Here is a 27,483-nt window from a genome sequence, read left to right as displayed (position 1 = left end):
TTGATTTGTGCACATAACAGGTTTTGACATAATAGTCAACCTTAACCCATACTCTTCAGGTCAAATCTGGGTCGCATTGAAATTAATGGCAACACTTTTGACTTTATGGGGAAAGGATTTGATTCTAAATCATTGAGAGACTAATGAGATGAATTCCTCTCTGGCATAATTTTAAAGTCTGTGAAGGTAATGTGCAGATGAATGTGGTCCAATAATTCTGGGCCAAATTCTGTTGCCCTTACATTAAGTAGTACCTTACGCTGCAAGTAGTATAGTTAATTCTAGTAGATGAATTTGAAAAGTAAGATAGTACTCATAATGACTAAGGGTGGTGCAGATTTTCAGATTGTTTACATAATGTATCACCGCCTGTACTTGATTGTGACAGAGAATCAGAGGAGGCAGTATGGCCTAGTGAATAGACTAAAGTAGGGTTTGGGAGACCTGGGTTTTAGTGCCAGCTCTGCCACTAGTCTGCTGGGTAACCAAGTCATTCCCTGTCTCTTTGCCTCGGTTTCCTCATTTTTAAAATGGGATTAATGGTATTGGCCTCCTTTTGAAAAATGCCTTGAGATCACCTGTTGAAAACCACAATAAGAGCTAAGTTTTGTATTTATTAACCCACAAGAGTATTAATATATATAACAGTAAGAAAAAATAGTCTTTTCCAAAATGCAAAGTTTCAAAATTCCACAATATCAATATAATCTAAATTCTTACTTGTGAAGTATGATGGGCTAAAGCATGTGTTTACATTTGAATAAGCTACAGAAGTCAGATAAAGAGATCATGACCCTATGTTAACCTTCTTTGGTAGGCTGTCATTTCTTATTCATATCATCATGTTCTCATCAATCAAGACCACTGTAGCTAGAGGCCAGTGAAGTCATATGATTAGTGTTGACAAAAGGAAGCTTTTGTCTTACCGATTAGAGTAATATTCCTATCCTTGTAACTTGATCGGTGGACATCCCTGGGAATTTTTGTTAAACTTCTGAGCATTGGCAGATTTCCTGACCTTTGTAAGATATGATCTCTGAGACTATTGAATTATAGGACAATTATTGTTTGACTCTGAGACCACCATTATTTACCCTAGTAATATAATAGTCCTGGATGTCAAGTGATTTATCTTGATTCTATGTCTGAAGAAAACTCTTTAGAGATTTCAAATAGCTAATAGCTTTATTTAAAAGAAAAATAGAAGGATTTGTGTAAGAGAAAAAAATATGTGTTAAAATGGCCACAAACATTAATTTATGCTGTTAAATTTTGTATTTTAGTCATAATTTATTCTTTGGCCAGAGGAAACCCTACATTTTGCTAGTGAGGTTCAAAGTGCTGATTCTGCATTTTGGATTGATCTCCTGACCTTCCAGTCACTGTTCCAAGCAGTGTTCCTCAAAGAAATGTAAGATCCTAATATTTGGTGCCTCTAGGGAAATGGCCTGGGATAAAAGAGAAGAAAAGCCATCAGGCCAGTTTGTTCTCTGTTGCAGGGTCTCTGATCAATATAGGATGAGACATGAACCCATTGGCGGGATTCAAGATGCTTTTACAATATCCAGTCTTATTAAATTCCCACCCTTTTCTCACTGTTCTGTGACAAACCATGACTTAGGTTTATGCTTAGCTCAATTCAAGAGCACCTGGATAGAAAAAATACAGCAAATATAAAAGATATAATATAGGATGAAAAACTGGCCTTTTCTGAATACATGTGCAGAAAGTACCAGTTACTAAAATAACTCAAAACTTTCTTAGTGACTATGCTAAAGGACTCCCATGTAGAATGACCTTCTTTAATCCCCTCAACTTTAAAGCACCATTGTAAGAAATAGCAGAGAATCATGTGGCACCTTATAGACTAACAGACGTTTTGGCGCATGAGCTTTCGTGGGTGAATACCCACTTCATCAGATGCATGTGGGTATTCTGACGAAGTGTGTATTCACCCACGAAAGCTCATGCTCCAAAACGTCTGTTAGTCTATAAGGTGCCACAGGATTCTCTGCTGCTTTTACAGATCCAGACTAACACGGCTACCCCTCTGATACTTGATTGTAAGAAATAAGTATAGTGCCATGGATCTGCATCTGGCTCCTAATGACTATGTTACAGCAAAAAAATTCTTGCAAAATAACAAGTTAAAACTTCAGCTGATAAATAACAAAGGAAAATTCATTGTAGGTCATTGGGCATTCTTTTAATGGGGTGAGATGAATTGATTGGATCCTGATTAATTAATAGCTTAAGGCAGGCAGAAACCTGAGCTGAATGTTGCATTGCTAGATGAACACTTGAGGCACTGTCACAATTTTAAAGAATGCTGCAGTTTGGTTTGGTCAGTCCCTTCTAATCTGTTGCAGCATTCCAAACCTAATCCACTCAGTTACATGCTCGGGGACCCCATGCACCTTTCTCAACCCATGTCTACACTACATGAAGTATAATGGCATAGGTACAGCACCATAGCCATCCCAGCATTATCCCATGCTTTGAGCAGGGGATTGGATTAGATGACTCTCTTCCAACCCTAATATTCTATGATTCTATGATCCCATAGTGTAGACATAGCCTACAGTGTCAGGAGGTTTTTCTCTGTCTCTGTAGGAATACCACCTCCCTGGGTGATGGTAGCTAGGATAATGGAAGCATTCTTCCATCAGCCTAGCTGTGTCTACACTGGGAATTAGATCGGCATATCCACAGCATTCCGGAGTATGAATTTTTCACACCCCCTGGGCACTGCAGCTATTTCAATCTAAATTTTAAGTGTAGACTATGCTTGAATCTTGCTAAAATGTGTCATGTACCAAATGACAAACTCACAGTCATTTCACAACAAAATATGCAATCACAGTGCTAATTTTGCTGATACCTAAGATCAGTAGAGAATAGTAGGCTTTTACTTCACTTAACTTGTGTTGGGCAGACAAGGAAGAAAGCCAGAATTCCATCCTTTTTTGTAACAAGGGTGCAGTCCTGCTTAGGAAAACCACCTTATATTATTAAATCATTAGGATTATTGTAACTGTTTCTTTTTGAATTGTTTTTAATTATACTAATATAAATTTCCCTTGAGTTGTTTGTGACTGTTGTTAAAAGTTGCTTGAAATGCTTTAGTTAGATACAGAGAGTTATCTGGTATATATCTGAAAGCTGGTGAGTGCCACAGTCGAGGGAACTGGTCATGGTAAACACTCTGCTAGCAGCCATCCTGTTATAGCAGAAGAGCTCTAACTCATCTGCTCCATTGCTTGTAAGTGCAGTGGCATTGCAAAGGGATCGTATCGCCAATAACCACATAAACATAATATAAATACCTAGGCAGATGGAAGACTAAGCTCTGTTTAGAGTACATCACAAAGATCTAGTCTCAAAGTGAGAGAGGCATGGATGCAGTAACTGTAGCAAAATATAAAGCATCAGAGACATTTTCTCTTGTCTCACTAGGCACATATTAAAAAATGCCCCTCAACTCAGCATGGAATACAAGCCTAGGAACTAACGACTCTTAAATTGCAAACCTGCGTTACAAATGGTAGCTGTGTTTTCTTCACCAATTTTTCTAGTCATTTCCCCAGCCAGCCTCAGTCTTGTCTGGATTAGGCCACACCCAACAAATCCTCACCAATACCCAAGACTCTTACAGACAATGGTCATTTCCACTACACCAACAGCTTAGGAGGAGGCAGAGATTTGATATCATCATCCTGCTGAAGATAACACAACCTGCAGCTCCTTTCTAAGTCCCTACCAGCCTCCTTGTACATGTTGAACAAGAAGGATAACAAGATATACCCCATAAGAGATCCTTCAGGGTAGAGGAGCCGCTCTTTCAGACATCTCCCTGAAAAAATGAACGGAACTGTTAAAAGTGAATCCATCTACCCTGGATAAGTCCTTGATTGACTAAAATTGAGAAAATCTGAGGATTTCAGGTACTTGCCAGAGTTTTCAACCAGTTTTTCAAAAAATGGGAGATTTTACATGGGCCAATGCTTAGAAAGATGGCCAGTGTTGAGAGCAAGTTTCTTAACCAGAGGCTTCATAATAATAGCATCATTGAGAACAACCAGTATTCTGCCCCATGAAAGGAGATGACAACCCATACTACTGTTTCCCCACTGTCTTTGTCCAATGGGTCCAACTTGCATGTTGTAGCCCGGAATTCCCTTTATGCCTCCAGAACATCAGACTGAAACCATCCATACCTCAAGCAGAGAAAAGTGAGTGCTTGTCCCTTTAAGGCCCTGCTTTTTCATTGTAAGGCAGTTTAGATGATCCCAAACAAAAATCTAGACTAAAAATTCACAAGCTACTTCATCAACAAGCTTCACACTACATCTAGTTGTCAAATTATGGCAGGGTATGGCAGAAAGAATTTGGCATGGTATGTAATATTGATATGTGACACATCTTCATACAATGTATCTTCTGGTATTTTAAGAGCAGGATATGCTATCTAAACGACACTTAGCCAAAGTCCTTAGACAACTGACATCCTATGTCACACTTTATTTATTAGATGAATTATTGATGACCTGTTTGACAAAAGAAAAAGGGGAAAAAATTCCCAGATATCATGGGCCTCCCCAACAAAAGCAAGTCTTGGTTCCTGTCTCCACACTCTCAGCTGCTCAAGCCTACATTGTGCTAGAGAGCTACTCAATGCTGATTACAAAGGCATCACATGGACTGGTTCCACTAAGCGTCTAAATTCTGTAACTGTCCGGGAGGAAGTGAGAAGCGTCATGTGGACCAGTGGTGGGCAACCCCCAGGCCGCACATGGCCCATCAGGGTAATCCACTGACGGGCCACGAGACAGTGTTTACTTTGATCATCTGCAGGCACAGCTGCCCGCATCTCCCAGTGGCTGTGGTTTGCCGTTCCTGGCCAATGGGAGCTACAGAAAGGCGTGGCCATCATAGCCCTGTGGCCTGCGTCGCTTCCCACAGCTCCCATTGGCTGGGAACAGCAAACTGTGGCCACTGAGAACGGCGTGGGTGGCCAGGCCTGTGGATGGTCAATGTAAATGCTGTCCCGGGGTCCACCAGCAGATTAGCCAAACGGGCCACAGGTGGCCCACTACTGCGTGTGGACTGTACCACTTGGAAAGAAATATTGAGCTGGAACCATAGATTCTTTTATATGTGGAAGGGACTGGTTTCTTAGAGTTAGGGGAGAATGGCAATCATTCACTATATATTTCTTTCAGTGTGGTAGTCCAATTTATGCATGTGTGAACTTGCACAAAAAGTTTGTATGAAACATGATTGTATGAAAAGTTTATGCAGTTTTACACATCAGCTTTGACATTTAATTATTAGGAGTGTAATGTAGCTTAATTAACTAATGTATACTAGTGATTTGAGTTTTTAGGTGAAAAGTGCTTTATAACAGCATACCAGTGCTAGTATGTTCTAAACAAAATACAGTATTTAGATTAAAATTCTGTGAAGAAAAACAGACTCTAGAAAAAAATGTTTGTAGATGTTTCTAGGACACTAGTGATTATTTTATATTAGCTGGTTTCTAACATTTATGAATAGTTTTGAAAGATAGGTTATGGAGAATGTTAACATTCCACTATGCTGATTGACAATTATTAGTATATTTTAAAGCAAAGAAAAGAAACGCAGTATTGTTGCGGCTGACAAGTGTGAATTAAAAGTTGGGTAATCATTTCTGCAGTTATGAAGATATGATTGTGGTTGTCAAGGAAGAAAATGTCTCAATACTTTTTTTTTTTTTAATCATTGTATTGGAAGAGTTTTAGTTTTGTAAGTGTGAAATTGAAGCTCTGGTCAAGGTCTCCAAAATTCGTTAATAGCAATTTTATGCTGAATCAAACATTGTGAATATTTAAATAACAGCTTGCTTTTAGAAAAGTACTTACCAGCAAATAAAAACATCTTCTAAACAGCAGATGAATCATCTTCATTTTGAACATGTCTCGAATGTAGCTTGAAACTGAATAACTCCAACATGGTAAGAAAGGTTTAGAAACTTCCAGTGAATATTGTAAATAGAAAATGATAAAACATTTTTTACACTTTTCTACAGTATATGTGCATATTTGCCTCTCAGTAGAGAGTATAGTGTAGGAAAAATATTTGTTTTTCTGTGGTTGTGCCTGTTTTGCTATGTAAACAATGACTAATGACAGATACAGAGCTATAGGGATGTAGAACTCTGGAGAATTTGTTCTATTTCTTATTACTGGAAAGAAACTAATGCCGTTTTTCACTGGGACTACTAATAAGAGTCTCATTCTTTAGTGAAACATCCCTGGGTTTAGTATGATGTACTCTTAGTAAAGTTTTAAAACAATGCATGATAAAATCTAAAAGAAACACTTATCTGTCAACACTTTCATTAAGAGCAGTAGCCCAAAGGAAATGATCCAGATTGAACTGTCAACAAGATCATAATAAGCTTCATCCGTCCCTACATTTACTGAACAGATCAGTGGTTTGACCAATATAGGGCTTGATTATTTAAAATCTAGTGACATGGCTACTTTGGTGGTTTTAACTGTGAGTGACACCACCTTGAACCACATTGCACACGTTGCACACATGCTCATCTGTTCTTCGAGAAAGCCCTCGGCATGCTGTACTAATGGTTGCCCTCTCAGAGGGGATTTCATGCAAATAGGAGTGTGCAGAGTCAGCTAATTAAAAAGGGGCATCCAAAGAGTTAATCTGACAGCTATAGTGTTAGGGAACAAGAGACAGTGTTCTGCTTTTGCTGTTATCCTGCATTAGAACCAGATTCTGGAAGTTCTCTGTATGAATGGACTGTAGGGTTAGGTTCTGTTAATGCTGTAATGGCATAATGTCTCCCCTTCCCTTCCCTGGATCCCAGAGATGGCTCTCTGCAGGGTCTTGGGTATCTGTGTCAGGAGAAGTGGGGAGCAAGATTAGGTCCGACTAGGTGATCGCAATGGTCCTTCTGGCTTTATAATCTATGAAAGTGGGCCAAGGTAACATACATTGGTTCCCACTCATTGAGAATCTACTCAGGAGTTAATACTTAGCCTGGGTTATGTTAGCTCCTGAGAGGAGCCCCATCTGCACTGTGGAACCTTATTGATGAGGTGCCCCGGGAACTAGTGCCTGAAAGGAAATCACAACGGAGCAATTCTAACGGGGAACTAGAGAAGATAACTGTGACCTAAGGCTCCAGCAGATTCTCAGAGATCTATGAGGTTTGGGGGTTGATTTCCCTGTTACATCAATAGGAAGAAGGGTCAGATCCTGCCACCCCATCTCCCCCCCCCAATCCTGCTGTAAGTAAGAGCACAATCAGTTTAGAGATCTTTGAAGTGTAACTGGTCCATTATGTGAGCAACTCACACTTAATAAAATAATTTTAATGGACAGCAGTACCACCCAAATCAGTTTGTACCATGATGGCTTTTGCTCCAATCAGTTTACAGAACAAATCCATCCACAAAATGACATAAGGCTTTTTACCAACTGAAGTAGGTCACATTTGTGACAAACAGCATTCGCGTTTCAGATAGGCTGAGTATAAACTGAAGCTGAGAACAAATCATGTTATGAAGGCCTTTGTGTGGTCATAATGCTGTTGTATATCCTACCTACTGTATGATAAGAGCAATCTCTCTACCTACCATGCTGTACTGAAGCCACTTATTGAGCTGAGCAAGAGGGCATTCTTACTACTGTTAACAAAAAGCAGATGTTTTCATAAGATGCCTATTTTTTTCTATTTTTATTCCATAATTATTTCTTTTCAAACTGTGTCATGTCCTGCTGAGAGAAGGTATTGAAGGACAACTTTCTTGGCACCTTTTACCCTTACTGGCTGCAGATTTTGAATTGTATGGCGTTCAACAGGCCATATCACAGTATCCATTTTTAAGCCGAACTCCCTGTTGACTTCCTGCCAATTGGAAATGGATTCTGATTTTAGAAGTTTGTTTAAAAATTGATGGCATGACAGGTTCCTGTAGCTGCTTCTATGAGCATGCTCCACATTAGAAAAATTTGAAAATAAGGTTGCATCAAACCTGCTGGAGACAGTGATACCTTCGACCTACCTGAATTTAAGAATAGTCTTTCTGCATGTGGAACTTCCATGAGTGTTGTCTTGTTTCAACTTCTCATGGTGCATAGACAAGCATTCTGTCATGAGGGTCCTCTCACCACTAGGGCACCTCCTCCTGGCCACTATGGGGATTAGCTCTTTCCAGGTTCAATGCCCCCTTCTGCTGTTTGCTGTACACCCTGCTGCCTCCCTCTCTCTCTCACCTTCTGCGACTCAGGTTGTTCTATCTTTGTGACTTGGCCCTCCACCCAGGTCACTGTGTTTTTCCCCCTTCAGAAGGTCTGCACCTTCTGAAACCTTGCTGCCTTTTCACTGAGTCTTTTCCTACACCCTCTCCACCTAGTTTTCCTTCTTTATCCCTACTACTCAGGCTCCCTCACTGAAGCCCCATTCTACTGCTAGCTTCCTGGCTTTATCCTAGCCCCACCTGTTCCTTCCAAACTGGGTTCTGTCATTATTCAGGTGTTCCTTAGGTCAGTCAATTCCCCTTAGATGTGGTCTGTCTGGTTAAATGGCCTTTCCTCAGCCTCATTTAATCCCTCTGAACACACCATCACATCTTCCTATACAACCTTCCAGCACAATAAACACAATTTCCTGAATATATCATTCCTTGTGTCCTGTGTAGATAAAGCTACACGTTTTGTTTTCCTGGTCAGTGGTTCTTGTGGCTGCATCCCTTATATAGTTTACCTCTTCTGGCAACATTCTTCACTCTTAATGTCAGCCCATGTGTATGGATTTCATAGGGAGATATGGGTTGGGCTGGAGGCAAACAGTGGTACAGTGGTGCCAAAGTATCGTTATGCTTAATGGTAGCAGTGACATTAATGGTGTTTTGACCTGCCTCTCTCAAATTTTACATACAGTTCCAAGATTCTGAACAACAGAGTTCTTGTGTTAATGATTAAGAAGGAACAGAATTGCACTCATCTGAAATGTGAAAAAGAGGCGTTTACTCACTACTATGGGAAAATGTCACCATGCTCCTCTGAGGTCTGTCATTGAGAATTATCCAATTTCTTATTTTAATCTCTTACCTTGACTTTCCTGCAAATTATTCAGTCCCAAAACTTACTTAATTCTCATGTGTGTGTATATACATATTTTTGATGAAGAATGCCTTGAAACTCTAATTAGGACTGCTTGAATCCAGAGCAGTTTACATATCACAGGCTTACACAGCTATCAAACAGATGCTTCCCCTTTTTCTCGTTCAACTGACACTTTCATTTTCTCTGCATATTATGAGGACCAAGCAGTGATGTGTCTCGACTCCCGAGGCTTCATAGCATTCCATATCAAAAAGAGGATTAGAAATAGTTTTAGCTGTCAAGTGAGTTGTTAAGTTTGTCGTCCATGAAGTCTACACTTTCAGATGGCCTCTTTATTGAATTTAAAATAGCTTTCTTTCTTGACCTTGTTTAAATTGAACAGACAGTTTTCATTACAGTCTGCAGAATTCCCAGCTATGACATATGGTTTGCATATTGAGGGTGAAGGGCTCAGTACTGGTGTTTTGGTGAGTTGACTTTATCCATGTGTCAGATATTGAGATATACCCATTGTCCCCTTCAGCACAATTTGTTCAAACTATTTCCTTTATTAACCTTGTGAGGAGAAGCTTGTCTAGGCACCAATTTTATAATGATTCCCTACCTAGGTCAGCAGCAGGGCCTGAACCTAGACAGTCAGGACTGCATCACAGTTGTCTACCACTTGATGTAAGGGAGTAAACTCTGGGCTTGGCTACACTGGAGAGTTACAGCGCTGGTGGTGGCTTTACAGCGCTACAACTTACTCCCCATCCACACTGGCAAGGCACATACAGTGCTGTATCTCCCTGGCTACAGTGCTGGTTGTACTCCACCTCGACAAGGGAATAAAGAGAACAGCGCTGGTGCTGCAGCACTGGAGTGCCAGTGTAAACAGCTATTAATCTTACTACGCTGTAACTGACCTGTGAAATTTTCCCATAATGCTTTTAAGTAAAGATAACACTCTTTGTTTTGTTTTGATGCTTCTGTTTGTTTTGTTGTGAACTCAGGGTTCCCAGAGCTGCTTACCTAAAAAACAAACACAACTACTGTTTGCTCAAGCAGAGGCAGGCAGGGGGATGAATGTCCACAGCTAGTGTTTGCTTGAGGAGAGAAGCAGCACGGCTTGCGGGGGGGAGGGGCTCCGTTTCAGAGCAGCTGCTTATCTGGTCTGTGAGGAAAAAAACAAAAGGCTATTTGCATTTAGTGAATGAGAGAGGGGTGGGGAAAGGGGTCGGAACTTGCAAGGCAGGAAGCTGACGCACAATGTCAGCTCCAAAAATCCACTCTCTCTCTCTCCCCCACGCTCCCTGTCACACTCCACCGCACCCCCCTCTTTTGAAAAGCACGTTGCAGCCACTTGAATGCTGGGATAGCTGCCCATAATGCACCACTGCCAACACCGCTGCAAATGTGGCCACACTGCAGCGCTGGTAGCTGTCAGTGTGGCCACACTACAGCGCTTTCCCTACACAGCTGTACGAACACAGCTTTAACTCCCAGTGCTGGACAGCTGCAAGTGTAGCCAAACCCTCTATCAGACAGTTGCAGTCGTAGGCTGTTGTCCTCTAGTAGACCAGCCATGACAGGGGGACAATGTGACACATATTGTATTAGTGTAGGTTAAGACTAAACTAAAACCTAGGTGTGAAAGAAGCCACTTCTTGTCCTCTAGTTTCAATGGTTACTTTTGTCCTACTTAGGCAATTGCTATTCTTCTTACATTATTTATTCAAGTATATATCTTGTATTGTTTTCTTTTCTCATAATATGTAAAAAATTGTAAGAAATACATATTTTATGGATCAGTTTTGCCAATACTCGCTCTTCCCCCAATATGGGTAAATGGGAAGCAGAAAGAGGTTGTTCTCTATAATCAGTAATTCTGCTTTTCTCTCAAGGGAACTTTTGTTACCATTTTTTATCCAGTCGTCAACTTTGCCCATCACAACTGTTATGTTTTCTTCTGAGGAGTAGAGAAATTGGCATTTCTAATTGAACAAACCAATAAAGCAAATGTTCAGTATTTCAAAAATCATGCAATCAAATCTCAAAATGATACAGTCAAAAAACAAACAAAAAAACACACAACTATAGTAAGCCACTGTACTGTAGAATATATCAATTGAAATATATGTATCCAGGACTTTAAAATATTGATGTTAATACATGGATTTATCAGTAGATAGTTATAAATTGTCAGTACAGCATGGACATTTTCAAATTCAGACCTGGTATAAGCGACAGTAATTCCAACATAAGGGCTTGTTGACACTCTTATTCCTCATTACTACTCTACTCTTATTCTTATTTATATCCACTCTTATAGGTTATATAAATCCAGTGGGTTAAGCAAAACAGGAACAGGGCACTCTTATTCTGCAGTAAGGGAGTCAGCACATGGACTTAATCAGAAACAGTTAACTCCACATGTAGACAAGCCCTTATACCAGGTATACATTTGTCCCTTAATGGCACTCTCTAAAAAAGCTTATTTTGTCAATTTTAGGCTAATATGATCTCCTTTGGGACTGATCTTCAAGTGATTAGGAAGCCATCCTGGTTCTTTTTATGCATCTGTGTTATTTACACAGATGTTTTGAACACACATTGTGTAAAGAAAAGCTGTCTAAATGCATAGAAAGTGGTTGAACATACATTATTTTCACATCATGAAACAACCACTCATGCAATTTAAACATCCTTTGGAGTGGATGAACCGAACTGATGCTCATGTTCGGTTTCTTGTCATTCTAAACCTTGGGCGGTAAGGTAGTTTTCATATGCAACTTTTCTAAAAGAGTTGGAGTTTGGCCTTGAGTACAAACCAATGAAGAGTCACATTAGCTGTGCATGATTAGCTTGAATTCTTCTTTGAGTGATGATCCCTGTGTGTATTTCACATGTATTTCACACATGCACACTCCATGCACCTGAGTCTGGAATTCTTTGCAAGTGGTGTCCATTGGCCTATACAGACACTTTACCTCATGCTCTGAACCAAAGGTCTAAAGAGTGGTATGGGCCAGTGCCTCTCCAGTTCCTTCCTACCACCGCATGGTCTGAGCTGGAATCTTTGATGTTCTCAGCTCCTTTCTACTGTGTCATTTCTGTAAATATATTGTAAATTGTTTCAGTACCACCCCCAGGGAATTCTCCCCACTGTGAAGGCTGGGATTATGCCCAGAGTTCCAGGGTTCAAAAATCTGTTTCTTGCTCTTGCTCTTTTTCTGTGAGTGCTGAACATCAACACTGCCTCTAGTGCCTGAGTGAGGCTCTCATCTCTGCCAAATGAAACATCTGCCACTCCTTTCCCCCCAGAACACGTGAGGGTCGGGAATTGAGGTTTAGGAAACATTTAATGGAGAAGGCAATGAGACCTTTTTGTTCTAACAAAGGTATTTTATAAGGGGATCAGGATGCTTTTTTTCACACCACTGAGCGATGAAATTTTTACTGACAAAAGTGCTAGTATAAACACAGCCTCAGTCCGCATCAGGGGTTATACCAGTATAACTAGTTGGTAAAAAGAATCACATTCCTATCTGAAATAGTTATACTGTAATACTCAAGTATAGACCAAGTTCTAGGGTTAACATCTGGTCCTCAGACTGCTTAATAGACTAAATAATTATAGCACTTTTTTCTGTAATTGAGGGCAAAGCAGTTTCCTGTTCCTGAGATGTAGGAGTTAATGAGAGGCAGCTGTGTCTTGTGTGTTTCTTGGTATCTGTGTCCATGAAGGAATCTCTCAACATTTATGTAATAAAATATTGATCCTGCAGAGAGAGAGCCTTAAACTCAAAGGATTGCCACTGTCAACTTTTTCATTCACGTAGCATCCAAAGAAGACAACCATAGAATTATTGGTGTCCCAAACTTATTGATCTTGCACCTTTTTCCCCCTTGCTGCGAAGAAACTTAATCATTTGTCTGTTAATATATTATTCTCCAAAACCTCTTGATGACAAAGAAGTGTTCTTTGAAATAAACAAAAATGGGATCTTTATTAACTTATTCATGGCCTGCCAAGGATTTTTGCCAAGATTTTTAAAAATGGGGCCTAAAGTTAGGGGCCTAAATCCTTACTTAAGCAGTTAAATAGCCTGATTTTCAAAAGTGCTAAGCACCCAGCAGCTCCCACAGAAGTCGGACTTGTAGCGCTAGAAATATTGAAGCATCGGAAACGTTAATGAGGAGCCCATGCATCAGAGTGAGGCTGATGAGTTATGCCTTCAACTCAAGTAAAATGTTGTCCTATTGAGAAAAGTAGGAACAAAGTTTTAGGCTCATAGAAGTCTGTTGGAGCTCTTGGGCGCACAGCCGTTCTTGAAAATCAAGTTACTTATTTAAATATATAAAACTGGATTTAGGCCTCTAACTTCAGTCATTCCTTTTGTTAATAATATTTTGACCTTTGTGTGTCCTTTCCATTTATTAAAAAGCGCAGGCATCCCCTTTTACAGCCATATTTTGATGTTAGATAATTTGTCTTTTATTGTATACTTGTGAGTTCACAGTAATGAAGATTCTTGAGGAAAACACTCAAAATTATGTCTCATAGTTCTGCTGCTTCCTAGTTTTTTCTTTAACCTTCTTGTTTATTTTTTGGGGGATTTTTTGTTTTTGTTTTTAAATTCTTTACCATAGTTGATAAAAGGATTTTGGCAACTAGTTTCTGGGTTTTTATTTTTTCTTGATACTTTTTAGTGGTAACTGGACATATGATTTAAGGTGAAAAACATTTATTGTGGAGATAAAAGGATTCTTGTAACAGTAGCTTTTAATTATCTTGACAATTATTTTTACACAGTTTCTCAGCATTTTTTAAGAATTGGATTGTGTGACTTTCCTGATGTATTATTATCAATGAGAAAAAAATTCATGAATGAATTCTTAACGTGACATTGCATAATATACATGAAGATGAATAGCATGCTTTGTTTACTGTTTACATTTCAAACAATTTCTCTTAATAAGAAAAAGATTCCAGATGTCTCCAGCCAGAAGGAAATATACAGTATGTAGCCTAATAAAACAGCATATTTGAGAGATGGGCTGGTAAGTGATGTATGTAGGCAAATGGTCTAAATTTAAACACTAGTCAACACCAGGGCTTTATTTTAGTTGAGTGAATTGAATGTCACATGTGAAGTATTAACACTGAACGTTATAAAAACATTTCCTTATGGCCAGGAGAAGCTTAGGAAATCTTGTCTTTCCGAGTCATCTTTAAAACTTGTCCTTTTTCATTTATTTTTTATTGGATTTTTTTTAATGAAATGAACATAAAAGTATTAAAAACATAAACTATAACATATTAAATATAAAGCAGAATTATAACAATGTGAATATAAAAACCAGACACTTTTCATCAAACCATATAATGGAAAAAAAAATCTCCCTCTCCGGCCTCATTTTCCTGATTCTTTCTACTTAGTGTTTCTCATTCAAAATACGTTTTCCCCCCAGTAACAGTTTCAGACTTTCTCCTCTTTGTGGGCTCCCTCTTAGGCTATGCCTACGCTTATGGCAGGAGGTAGAATACATGCTGCATGTTGTGATGATGTGGTTCTGGCAGGACCCAACTGAGAGTGCCAGTTCAGGACCATTCGTAAAACAGCAGTACAGCCAGGCTGGGGTGTCCACCTCTAAGGCAAACCAAACCAGCCAGCCAAAAGAGGACTTTGGTTTACCCCATGGGCTAACAATCACACAAGCATTTCCCTTGAACACTCTAACTTTTCCAGTATACACACCAGTTGCCACTCTTCGCGTGGAATGAATGGTTATGAAAACCAACGTCCCAATAAAGAAAATTGGTTCTCTCATCCCAAAGATTCAAAGCCCCAACCCGATCAATATATACAATCAGATCTTACCCACAATACGCTGTTGCCATCCTTAGGAATCTAAATCTAAGCCTCTATTCATAAAGAAAATAGATAGAGATGAGAGCTATAATTGGTTAAATGGAATCAATGACATACAGTAATGGAAAAGTTCTTAGTTCAGGCTTGTAGCAGTGATGGAGTAAACTGCAGGTTCAAATCAAGTCTCTGGAGTACATCCCCCGCTGGGATGGATCATCAGTCCTTTGTTTAGAGCTTCCGTTTGTAGCATAGTCCTTCCAGAGGTAAGAAGAAGGATTGAAGACAAGATGGAGATGAGCCATCAGCCTTTTTCCAGGTGTAAGAACACTTGTTTGTTCTTACTGTGGAAAATTACAGCAAAATGGAGTCTGGAGTCACATGGGCAAGTTCCTGCATACTTTGCTGAGTTAGAAGGCATATCTGCCTTCTCTCAATGGATCAGTATAGCTGATGGTCCTTAATGAGCCATCAAGCAGGCTAGGCAGAGCTACACCAGCTTGTTTGGGATGTCACCCAGAAGCACAGCACAAATTTGAAATACAGACAGTATAGAGCCAAAACTCATAACTTCAACTACAAAATGATACACACATATAGCCAGCATTTTCATAACCAGCAACCCATAACCTGGTCTTAGACACCTTATTTGACCCCCTTTACATAAGGTTTGGTGCCACTACAGGACCTTGGTTGCAACCATGTTCTATATGGTTCCAGATTATATCAATAACATCACACACACCCTCCCAGCACAGGTATACATAGCAGTGTAGATGGTGAAGCACTGATATGGCACTGCCAGAGCATTTTCTTGCTACAATGAAAGGTTCTGGTAGCTTTTCCAGATGCCTCTCCCTGCCAGAGCCTTTCAGTGCCATGTGTAACTACACACCACAGTGTGGATGCAGCCTTATTTTCATTGTGGCATATAGTTACACATACCCTAGACATAACCACCAGTGTAGGCAAGGCCTGTATTGCCTTGAAACCCAGGCTCCTCACCCTCATTCCATTTATGTGTGGCTGGGTTGGTAAGCATTTTTGGGCACTCATAGCACCTGATCCAAAGCCTGTTGACACCAACAGGAGTCTCCATCAATTTTGGATAAGGCCCCCTCAGTACTTCTGTGGTGATTTTTGATTCAGTGACATCAGTACTCCAATATGTTGCCATTTAAACTGTGCTAGTGTTGCTGAAAAGATATGGAAGCTGCTTATCCAAAACCCTTCAGAACTTTGTAAAATGTTCATTTTTGTGGATCTGCTTAAAACCTGTTATGGCTGCAAGTGTACTCAAGCCTGTCCTCCCAACTTACCCTTACTGTCAGGCAAAAGATTTAAGAAATGTTCTCAAGCTGATTCAGTGGCATTTTCCCTCTTTATCTGAGAGAAATTTGAGGTATAGCCCAGAGTATAGCACACAGTGCTTTTCTGAAGTAAGACAGAGAAAGTTGCTTGCTTTGTTCTCAGAGCTGGAGATGAGTGAGTAACAGCTCTTCCGTGATTCATAGCCATTTGAGAAAGGAAAAAAATTAAGATAACCATCAAGAACATCAGCTAGAGCTCAAGGAGACAGGGGTCACAGAAGTTGTGTGGCACAAGATACTGCTCCTGCTTCCACTGAAGTGAATTCTAAGGCTCCCATTCACTTCAGTAGGAGCAAGTGCAGGCCCCCAAATAGATAAAATTAGTGAAAGAAATAGTTAATTAACAAATTAAAACATTATCTGTGTTCTTATGTCTTTCCCCCCTTCTTCAGTACTCTGCCCCATTGCACATGAGGATCCCAATTAGTAGAGTTAAGAGCTTGACACAAAAAGAATTCTTCACACAGCATCTTCAAATGCTAGATGTTTATCCCGTGGTGACTGCAAGTTCATATGTGTTAGGTTATTGTAATTCTTTCCCTATATATTTTTCCTGCCCCCAAGGAATCATGCATATCATAGATCTGTCCAATTATCAAGTGCTTAAGAAGCAGAGAGAAGCCAGGCAATACCAGTTCTCTGGAACTTTGAAGAGCTCAACATTTCCATCTTCAACGTTTTTTTTATGCAGCAGAACCAAATTAAATCAAAGAAGTAAAGATCAGCAACAGCATCAACGTAAGAGCTGCACCACATACATGCTATCTACTGTCCAAGAGAAATAATGTGTCTCTTCTCTGAGACTGACATTGAAATGACATTGTAACCTCCGCCATCTGTCTTCCTTCTCTAGATATCGATGAATGTGCAGTAGTGAATGGAGGGTGCCAGCAGAGCTGCGTTAACACTCTGGACTCCTTCTATTGCATATGCGATATGGGATACAGACTCCATGCTGATGAACGCACCTGCATAGGTAAGTAAATATTACACCTAGCTTGAGGCCTATTTCAGGGAAAAGAGAGCTACAAGTGTAAGAAAACAGGGTGTGTTATTTCCTATAGTAAAATTGTGATAGGGAAAAAATACAAACATTTACAGACTTTCCCCACATTGAGCTCTGTTCTCCAACCCAACCAATGATGGAAATTTTGCTGTAATAACCACACAATACCACCTCAGGCTTTGGCCCTGTGAGAGAAAGCCAGGGGAGAGAAGTAGAGCATGTCAAGGAAGTGGGTGTCGTTAGCCATGTTGAAAGCCAAAAAGAGTTCAGGAGGATGAAGAAGTAGAAGCTCTAAGATAGGGACAAGAGATCATTAATGACTGGTGAAAGCAAGTTGATGGAGCAGAGTGGGCAGAAGCCCACTGGAAGAGATCCAGGACTTGGAGGGGAGGAACTCAAGGCAACAGTTGTAAATTGCCCACTAGATGAGTTTGGAGGGAGATAGGGTGGTAGCTGTAGAAAGAGCGGGTGTTGAAGTTTGTTTTTTTGCGTATGTTTTTTTAGAAAGGTGGCAGGTCCTTTCAATAGGGTTAAAACTATTTAGATACCTTCTCAGAGGTCAGTTTTGACTTATAGTGGATGCACAAATCACTAACTTTCCCCCTGCACCCACTGCCTCTTCCTTAACTTCTTCAGCGTTTAAATATTTAAGATACCAGGTTCTGTATGCTTGTTTGGGTTTTGTTTTTAAATCTTATCCACAGAACACATTGGGATGAATGCATGATGGATGCAGAACTCTTAATCATGGCCACATGCTGCAGAATTTATTTTGTGCTGATCCTTTAACTCACAGAGTAGAGGTCTGTGTTTCTGGAGCTAAGTGCGTTCTGATCCAGTCTGGATAGTTCTTCATTCCCGCTATAGCCATATCTCCCCTGTACAAACTCCTCTTTCTGTTCCTCACTCAGAGTGTAGCCATCTCACTCTCTAAATACTCCTGAGGGAATTCTGCACCAAAAAATTAGAAATTCTGTGCACAGTATTTTAAAATTCTGCAAAATTCTATATATTTTGTTTGTCAAAATAACACCATATAATCACACCAGTTTCAATTTTTTTAATAATTTATTTCAAAATACCAGTCAGCAAGTATGTCTGTAGCAATACAAACAACAAAAAAGATTCTCCCAGAAGTAGAAGGTTAAAGAAATCCCTATGAGTTCCTGTTTCTCTGTTATGCTTTTGTTGGGTGCTTCAGTCTGGATGTGTCACGTGCCAGCAGGGTACATCTTGGGGGAAAACTATGCCCCTCCGGTCTCCGACACCCACACCCCTTTTCCCCCAAAGCCCAGCTGTGGGGTACGCACATCCCAGACACTGCATCCCCTTCCTCCCAGAGCCCAGCCATGGAGCACCTCCCCCCACCTCCCAGACACCCACACCCCTGCCCCCCAGGGATCCAGAGAGAGAAACAGCCTAATGCTGGGTCATGGGCTTGTATGGAGTTTCCTGCATGCTTTCTCCTTCCTTCAGTACATGCTGGGATCCACAGCTGCCCGGCACCCCCCACCTTCCCTCTCACCTGCTGTAGTTGGGGGCTGGAGAGATGAGGTCTGCTGGGTCCAGCAGCCCCTAGAGGCAGCCAGCAGCTCTGCAGCACCAATCCTTCAGGGAAGGATGAAATTCTGTGCAGAACATTAATCCTGTGCAAATTCTGCATTGAGCATTGGTGCAGAATTCCCACAGGAATATCTAAAACTGTCCTTGAACAACTAAATTACACTCCTAGACCAACTCCTTGATCTGCTGCAGTCCTGCTGGTGATGAAGATGGTCAACTCAGATCTGTCAGACTTCGCTTTGCTCAGCCAACAAAATCAGTGTTGTACTAACTGGGTACAAGAGCTAGAGTTTAAAAAAAGAAAAGGCTGCACACACAGTACATTCTTTTTTGTTTAATCTATTCCTAAAGACCCCAGATTATAGGTTTCTTCTACTGCTAAAGTTTATATGTGAATTTCGTGATTGTGCAAATTGTCTTAATGGTGTCCTGATTATTATAGTTATTACAGGCAGAGTGTGAGGAGTAGCAGTGCTGTCTTCCACACACTGCATTACTCAACTCTGACCTGGAGCGGTCTGTAAAGGGGCTCGGCCAGGGCTCGACCCTCCCTGGGGAGGAGGGGAGGCACACCAGCCTCACTGCACGTCGTTTGAGTCTGCCCTTTCTTCAGGGCTGAGCGACGCTGCACAGTCGCTCTGGGCTCCAGCCTTCTGCTACAGGGCAGAACAACAAGAAAGTCAGCTCAGGACCTCAGGCCCTCAGTCTCGGGGCTGACGGTCCCCAGTGTTCGGGCAGCTCGAGCCCTTTGGTGCAGGACCAAACAGTGGTACAGTTTAAAGGCGCCCAGCCCTTGGTTCGGGCGGGGCACCAAACACAGTTACAAAGGCTCAGACCCTCTTGGCTCAGGACTGAGCAGACCACAGTTCACTAGACTTGATGGCCTCCTCAGGCAGGGGAGAGAGGGTGGTTCTGCCACCCAAGTACGGGTGGCAGGGGGAACGCAGGCCCACCCACTCCACTGCGTTCCAGCCCAGGGCCCTAGTAGCGGCTGTCACCGCTAAGGGTCAGTGGGGTTCCTGACCGTAACACACTGACATGGGTTCAGGTATATTTGCAGCCTGACTGCAGTCCGCTGCCCCTGGGCTACTTCCAATCTCCCACTCTGGGTCTACCTGATCTGTGGCGTCAGCCCCCGGGAAGTCCAGTAGCATGGGCCCCTCTCGGGCGGGGCTGGGCGGTAGGTCTGGCAGTACCTCTGGGAAGTCCGGCCAGGCCTGCTCCGGGGGTTCCTCAGGGTAACAGCAGGGATGGGGCGACTCCAGCAGCTCCTCCTCGTAGCGGGTGCAGGGAAGCTCCGGCAGCTCCTTGTCGTAGTGGGCGCGGGGAAGCTCTGGCCAGTCCAGGCAACTGCCCTGGGCCTCAGCAGCTTCCCAGTCACAAGCACCCTCTGGCAGGTCTGCTCCTGATGGCGGCTGGGCTCCAACTGAGCACCGCCGGCCGGCTTTTATACTTCCAGGTCGCCTCCTGACCCTCTGAGGGTCACGTTCACTGCCCTGTGGCCCCGCCCCTTTAGGCGTCTGGCGGGGCTCGACCCTCCCTGGGGAGGAAGGGAGCCACACCGCCTCGCTACAAATCATATCTTGGATAAGAGGATGGGTGAATCTCCAAAGCTCATTTCAGGCCTTTGCCTTTCTGCTCAGACTAGAGTTCCAGTTGTGACAACACTTTTTAGTGAATACTGTCCACTGGGAACTGTTCTGTCACTACCAAACTCTATTCACTTAGACCAGTGGTTCTCAACCAGGGACACATGTACCCCTGTGTGTACGCAGAGATCTTCCAGAGGGGTACGTCAACTCATCTAGATCAGTTTATATCAGCCTGGGGATCGTGACCCCTGGGGAGCTGCAGGATGGGTTTGGAGGGGTGGGGATCACAAGTGCAGGGCCAGCATTATGTGGTGACAATTGCCTGGAGCCTCATGCCACAGGGGCCTTCTCTGAAGCTGAGTTATATGCTTCATCCTCAGGCAGCAGGGTTTGGGCTTGAGCCTCAAGCAGTGGGGCTCAGGTTTCAGACTCCTGAAAGGGACACAGTAGTTGAAAAAGATTGACAACCACTGACTTACACCACCAAACAGTACCAGATAGCAAATTTTGGTCACTAGAATGATGTCATTTATTTATTTATAGCATGTTTATTATGGTAGTGCCTATTAGGTAGTGCAATGATACTTGGACCTCAGCGGTTCAGGAGCCAAATTAGCAATCAACCAGTAGTGTGAACTCATTGTTTCATTTATTATTTATTAGTCTCCCAGCACAAGGACTGACCAATTGGGTAGTAACACAGTCAAAGCATCCTGATTGTTTAATCACTTAGATTGGTTAATAATTAAATCACACGATGTTTTAATATCATGTGCTGCAAAGAGCCATGGGAGACACATTAAAGAAGGGAAGGAGCAGGAAGAGACTGGAAATCAAGAGGGAAAGTGTGGAGCAAATATCCAGTCTGCAGAAGGGAAAGAATGTTCGGAGTGAAACTGCAGAAAGCAATCTGATGACCGGAGCTGGTCAGCAGTTTTTCAATAACATGATTTTTGGCCAGAAAACACCGATTTGTGGAAACCACAGGAATGTATCCCTGCTTAAGCTGTTCCTGCAGCTGCTGAGCCAGCCTCAGTCCTTGGCGGTTTCCTCCTCATAGTACCTTTGCCACAGGCCACATGGCTGAGGGAAGGAAGGATGGTGCTTTTTAATTTAAAAATCTTAAAATGGTGTATTGGTTCTGATGAACAATTAACACTTGAGAGACAAGGTGGGTGAGGGAATATCTTTGATTGGACCAACTTCTGTTGGTGAAATCCTATATCTTGGGACCAACACTGCAAACAAGCAATTAACAGATGTGCGGCCAAGCATTCATCTTGCCTCACAGGGTGTGCTTATTTATTTATTTTGTGTTTTAAATGAATGGTAACAACTGTGTCCTTATTTTCTTCACAAGGATTAGGCAAAGGGCCAGATTCTGATCTCTTGCAGATTGGCTTCAGCTGTGAGGCTGAGTGGGCATATAAATGAGTGTAGAATTTAGTTCTCAGATTGGAGAGAGAGAGAGAGTGTCCAAATCCTCCTCTCGGTTTTACTGGTATGAATCCACTGATTATAGCACAGAGCTTCTGCTGTTTTAGATTGATGTGAATGAGAGCACAATGTGTACCCACATCTCATCTGGTGGAAGTGAATGCAATATCAAGTTTTACATTTGTAAAGGATTACCAGATTCTAAAAGAGATCTGTAGTTCCCTGTCATGCTAAAAAACCAAAAAGATATTTCCCTTGTATCTCAAGGGAAATTACCACACAAGTCAAATAGCAGTAGTCAAACTTGGTAAAAAGGATGAAAATGTTTTGTAAAGCTACACATTTGGGGAAGAAAACAGTTGTGTTTGTTTTAATTGTTTTAAATCCCATTTACTGTCTAGTTAATAGGAGAAAAACAGCCCAATGAAGTATGATTGTTTCACATCTGCTGAATTCATTTACTCATATTCTTTTCTTCCTTTCATTTCTTGTATTCAGTCACTTGGGTTTGCTTTAAGAATAGCCAAATGTGGTGTTGGTCATTTCTGGTATTCACAGCAATAAATTTATTGACATAACTAGAACAAACATAAACTGTACCTTTATTAGGGATGTGGGAGAATTTTTTTAAATAAAAAACTAGTCCTTTTAGCTTTGTTAGGGTTTATACACAAGTAAAGTGTTCAACAATTTTTGGGAGTTAAAAGCAATTCAAAGGAAGGAGATGTTTAAATCATACTTTGGCTCATTTGTTTGGAGACTAGGGGAACGGGTAAAGGAAATGCAGCATGTTCAAGAAACCAAACTCATCAATATATGATAAATAATTGTCCAGATTTGGTTGGAACCATTGGTATTTTTCAGTGAACTAAGGGAAGGTAGCCAAATTCAGTGCTCACACTAGGATGAAACAAAGGTATCTCCACTGAAGTCAATTGGGTTACTTCTGAAATACAGCACCGTGAGCACAGAATTTGGCCCATAGTGGTCAAGCAACTTCATACTAGAGATGGATAAACTGAGTTTGGAAAAAAAGAGAGATGATAATGCACAGAAAGCAATGGCAAATATTCAGTGTTCAAATGAATTGACCTGGCCCATGTGCTTGACCTTTTTCATTTACTTACTGTGAACAACTTGCAGTCAAGTTTTCTACTAACACACAGATGGCAAGTTTCCAATCCTCTCCAATTCACAGAAATTGAACTTTAATACATATATGCAAGTAGTTGTGATAAAAATATTCAAATCTTATTTTTAATGCTGTATTCAGTTCTGGTTATCTCCTCTCAAAGATGATACAGATAAATATTGAAGAATCCAGAGATGAATGACAAGAATGATCAGAAGTATGGAGAGAGATACATATGAAAAGATGGGATGATCATATACTCATAATAAAGATATGAAAAGATTAGAACTGTTTAGTTTCAACTATTTAGACAGGATAAAAAATATAAAGGCTATAAGAAACTCTCATACATCGGAGCATAAGCCAAACACTAACTGACGAGGCTTAGGAAGAAACTTTCCCTATTACAGTGTTATTCCAGGATTGTCCATTATGGCAATTCTGGCATCTTTCTCTGAAGCATCTGGCACTGGCCACCGTCAATGACAGGATGCTGGTCTGGATGGACTGCTGGTTGTGTCTGGTATAACAATTTGAATATAAATGTTGGAACACTCCTCTGATCAGAAAGCAGAAACAAAAGTATGTCTCTTCTGACCTGTCACAACTAAGCAAAACATCTAGAGTTTCTAGTTGCATAAAACATTTGTAACAATATTTGTTCAGAAAATGCAAATACTTTTGAGAAAATAGCAAGCTGCTCATGCATATTCATGAAGCAGAAAAAGAGGCTACTTCTTCCAAATACATTGGTTTTGGAAAATTATTAGAAGAAACCAACATCCTTTGGTGCAAAAGCTTTGCCCAGTTCTAGGCTGAACCCAAACCAAACTTGTTTTCCCCCCAGCCATTATTTTTCTTTTTGAAGGAACTTAGAAGAACAAAAGTGCTTCCCCCCTAAAAAAAAACAAAAACAAAAAACCACATGAGGAAGGCAGAGTTTCCAGGATACATGGCCTGGAGGTTTCAGATGAATACGTAAGCACATTATCATAAGACTGCAGCCAATTTTTGCAGACTCAAGAGGGTGGAACAAACTTCTAATAAACAGCCAGGTTTGGGGGGCTTTACTGAACAGAACATTGCAGAAGTTCTCCTACCACTTCTACGTGTTGAGCCTCATCCAGCTTCCATTGCATTAAAGAGAGTTTTGAATCAATAAAAGTATTATAACCTCTTACGAACCCCATTCCAGGGGTGGCAGACTTGTCTAGTTTTTGGTGGTGCCCAGAATAGGTCCAAGTCCCTCCCACCGCCCCACCAATATATATATATATATATATATATATATATATATATATATATTTAAATACTGTTTCCAGGCCATTTTTACATTGAGTTTAACAGTTTCTCTATACTGCACAATGTGCGAGGTGTGGCGGAGGTGAGGGCTGTTGGGGGGGCTGGAGATGAAGGTTTTGGGGTGAAGGAGGGGGCTCCGGGCTGGGGCAGAGGGTTGAGGTGCAGGGGTGAGGGCTGCGTGGTGGGGCTGGGAATGAGGGGTTCACGGTACATGAGGGGGCTCAGGGCTGTGGTAGAGGGTTGGGGTGAGGGGGTGAGAGCTGCATGGTGGGGCTGGGAATGAGGGGTTCACGGTGCAGCAGGGGGCTCAGGGCTGGGGCAGAGGGTTGGGGTATGAGGTGGCGAGGACTTGGGCTGGGAATGCGGGCTCTGAGGTGGGATATGCGGGCCAGTGATGAGGCGTTTGTGTTTGGGGTGCAGGCAGGCTGCCACAGGGCTGGGGCCGGAGAGGAGAACTCTCAGCCCTCTCCCCACCGGCAGCACTGAGTTCTGGGGGAAGGGCCCCCACCTTCCCACAGCAGCACACTCACCCAACACTGTCACTTCACATCGTCCTGAGGCCAGCCCCCTCTCAGGTCCAGGAAGACCCCTCATCTCTTGTGGTGGGTGCCCAGGGGTGGAGGGACTGCCATCATGTGTGCACCTTAACCCTCCACAAGCAGCAGCTGTGTCGCTGCCTCAGCTTGGCACCAGTGCCACTCTTTTGTAGCCAGCAGCAGCCAGCAAAGGAGCGGAGCGGCAGGGCAGCCACCCACTGCCCAGGATGCAAGCAGGGGATACTCCGGGGGAAGCCTGCAGGGCGGCAGGTGGGGCCAGGGGACACTCTAGGGGAGGCGCGCTGAGCAGCAGGCAGGGTGAGGGGAGAGACCCAGCCCTGAATATTAGTGGATCTCTGAATTTGCTGGAGCACAGGCACCACAGACCCATTTAACTTGCTGCCCCTTCCCCATTCCAGTGCTACAGTGTATCCCCAAATATTCATTTTTGTAGGAAACTAATCTATGTGGTCTCTTCCCTCAGACTCATTAATGACAATTGTGAATGTGTTATAGGAAGATCAATCTCTCTAATATAGTTTGGTCTACAAATCTACATTCTTATTGTAGCCATTTCTAGATGGATTGATCTTCACTATGGATTAGGCCATTAAAATAACCAAAGCCTTTCATGTCTCAGTATTTTTTTGTTTCTCCCAGCTTAAGCATATAGAATATTTTAATGTCTGCATTAAAATTCAACTGATTGGTCCCTGGAAATCCACTGACTGCACTGAAGTTTATTCCCTTTGATGCTACCGGAAGTGAAAGGCAAATATGGCTCTTTGACTCTAATGCATAAATACCTTATGTCAACTGGTGCCTCTGATACCTGTTCTGTGCACTAGAGCTGTCAGGATCCATTTTTGTTATGTGGGGCCTCCTTCGCACCAGGGTTAAGAGTAAAGGAGGCAAAGGAATGTTACCCACCAAACTATCATCCAGGATTTGCCGTGTCACTGAATGCAAAACACATCAGATTCAGAGGTTACAGTTCCTTGCTCTAATCAGTTTAGGCTATAGAATGCGATGCTTGAGCCTGATTCTTAAGAGACTGTATGTACCAATCACATGGGATATTTATACATCTGACAGTGAACAGCAAAGACTTTGTACAAATATTAAAAAAAAAATGTAGAGGTTAACAGTTTAAGAACCCAGATCATTAAGGGGCAAACCCTGCCATTCCTCCATTGTTAGGAAACCCTTAGACAATGGAAATGGTTGTGGGAGGCAGGGTTCTGGATAGCAGATCCCAGGATTTGGCCCTAGAAGATACATGAGTAGGTTTAAAAGTTACACATATATTCATGTCCATTTTTATGCCACAACTTGAGTTTGAGGGTGTCTGCATTTTTTTGCAACTGTTGACTTTGCAACTTTGAAGAGCAGAACAGAAAGTGCTGCATCCAAAGCTTTGTTATCAGCTGATGAGGGGCAAACATGGAGTCCTGAGTACAGGTCTTGCCAGGTAATTACAGGGGAAATGATTGATTTGTAAATTATCACAGTGGCACAGTGGCAGCTGGTGCCCAAAATAAATGGAGGCATTGAAGGTAGCACACTCTACACTTCTGACTTCTGGAGTATGATCATGTTATCAAAGTGAAAAAGTGGGAGACCGTAGTCAAAAGTATCAAAGGGAAGTTTTTTTGCTGGCCCATAAGTGGGATTGGTGGGTAGGTGGGAAGAAAAGGAGACATCCACTTCCTTCTCCCCTCACCTCCCACTTCACAATAAAAAAACTCAAATGCTTTACGGTTAATAGCAGTGTGGGCTGCTCTCTGTGACTCACTTTGCTGTTCTCATCTAGTCTCAAACTCTGCTCTTTGATTCAGGTTCTTACCCTGCCATCTCCCCCACAGCACACACTGCTGCTGCCACCACCAGTTGAATCCATTTTCTCCAGCACTCAGCCCAGACAACCAAACCATGCCCCTCTCGTTCCCTGCATCCCAACCCCAGAACTCAAAATGATCCTTCCTCATACACACACACACCCCTATGTCCCAGGCTGAGAACTCTACCCCCCCGCAACCCCTTCCACACCCAATATGACTAGTCCCAAGTGTTCAAAAATCATGTCATATGCCAAAACATCATGATTGTCTTAAAAATATGGAAATTCCACCAAAAAAATTGGGGTGCTTTTTAATTTGTTTTCTAGTTTTTGAGCCTTAAATGTGCACTCAAGTAATCTTCAAGCATATCTCTGTGTCCATAAGGGCTAGAAACTTTTTTCTTTTAACTGAAAACAGAGATTCTCATGCAATCCCATGACTCCAGAAGACTAGGCTTTATGAAAAACACCATGTAGTGTGAGCCTCATGATAAAATCATGAAAATTGGCAACACGTGACAGTTCAGAACCACCCCCCTAAATACTCCCCGAGAGTCTGAATAGTCCCCCACCCACATGCGCATGTACACACACATTTGTGTGTGTATACTGTGATACAGCATGGCCAGAGGGCAGCATAAGAGTGTTAGCAGGGGGCCTTATTCCCTGCCAAGGGAGGAAGGTTTGCTTTAGATTAACTAGAACAGCTGTGGCC

The 27,483-nt window shown here is 41.9% G+C and overlaps 1 protein-coding gene across 1 annotated transcript in view; it reads left to right on the top strand.

Moving 5' to 3' along the window:
- LOC116822707 (uncharacterized) overlaps positions 1-27,483 on the top strand; it is a 281,004-nt gene that overhangs the window by 169,985 nt on the left and 83,536 nt on the right. The window contains exon 6 of the mRNA XM_075068405.1: positions 17,214-17,336. Within this exon, the coding sequence (XP_074924506.1) occupies positions 17,214-17,336 (123 nt within the window). The remainder of the gene's footprint in view (positions 1-17,213; positions 17,337-27,483) is intronic.

Source organism: Chelonoidis abingdonii, chromosome 8 (genome assembly GCF_003597395.2).
Source record: "Chelonoidis abingdonii isolate Lonesome George chromosome 8, CheloAbing_2.0, whole genome shotgun sequence".
NCBI lineage: Eukaryota > Metazoa > Chordata > Testudines > Testudinidae > Chelonoidis > Chelonoidis abingdonii.
The sequence above is the reverse complement of the archived record's forward strand: the minus strand, read 5'-3'. Positions and strand labels throughout refer to the sequence as shown.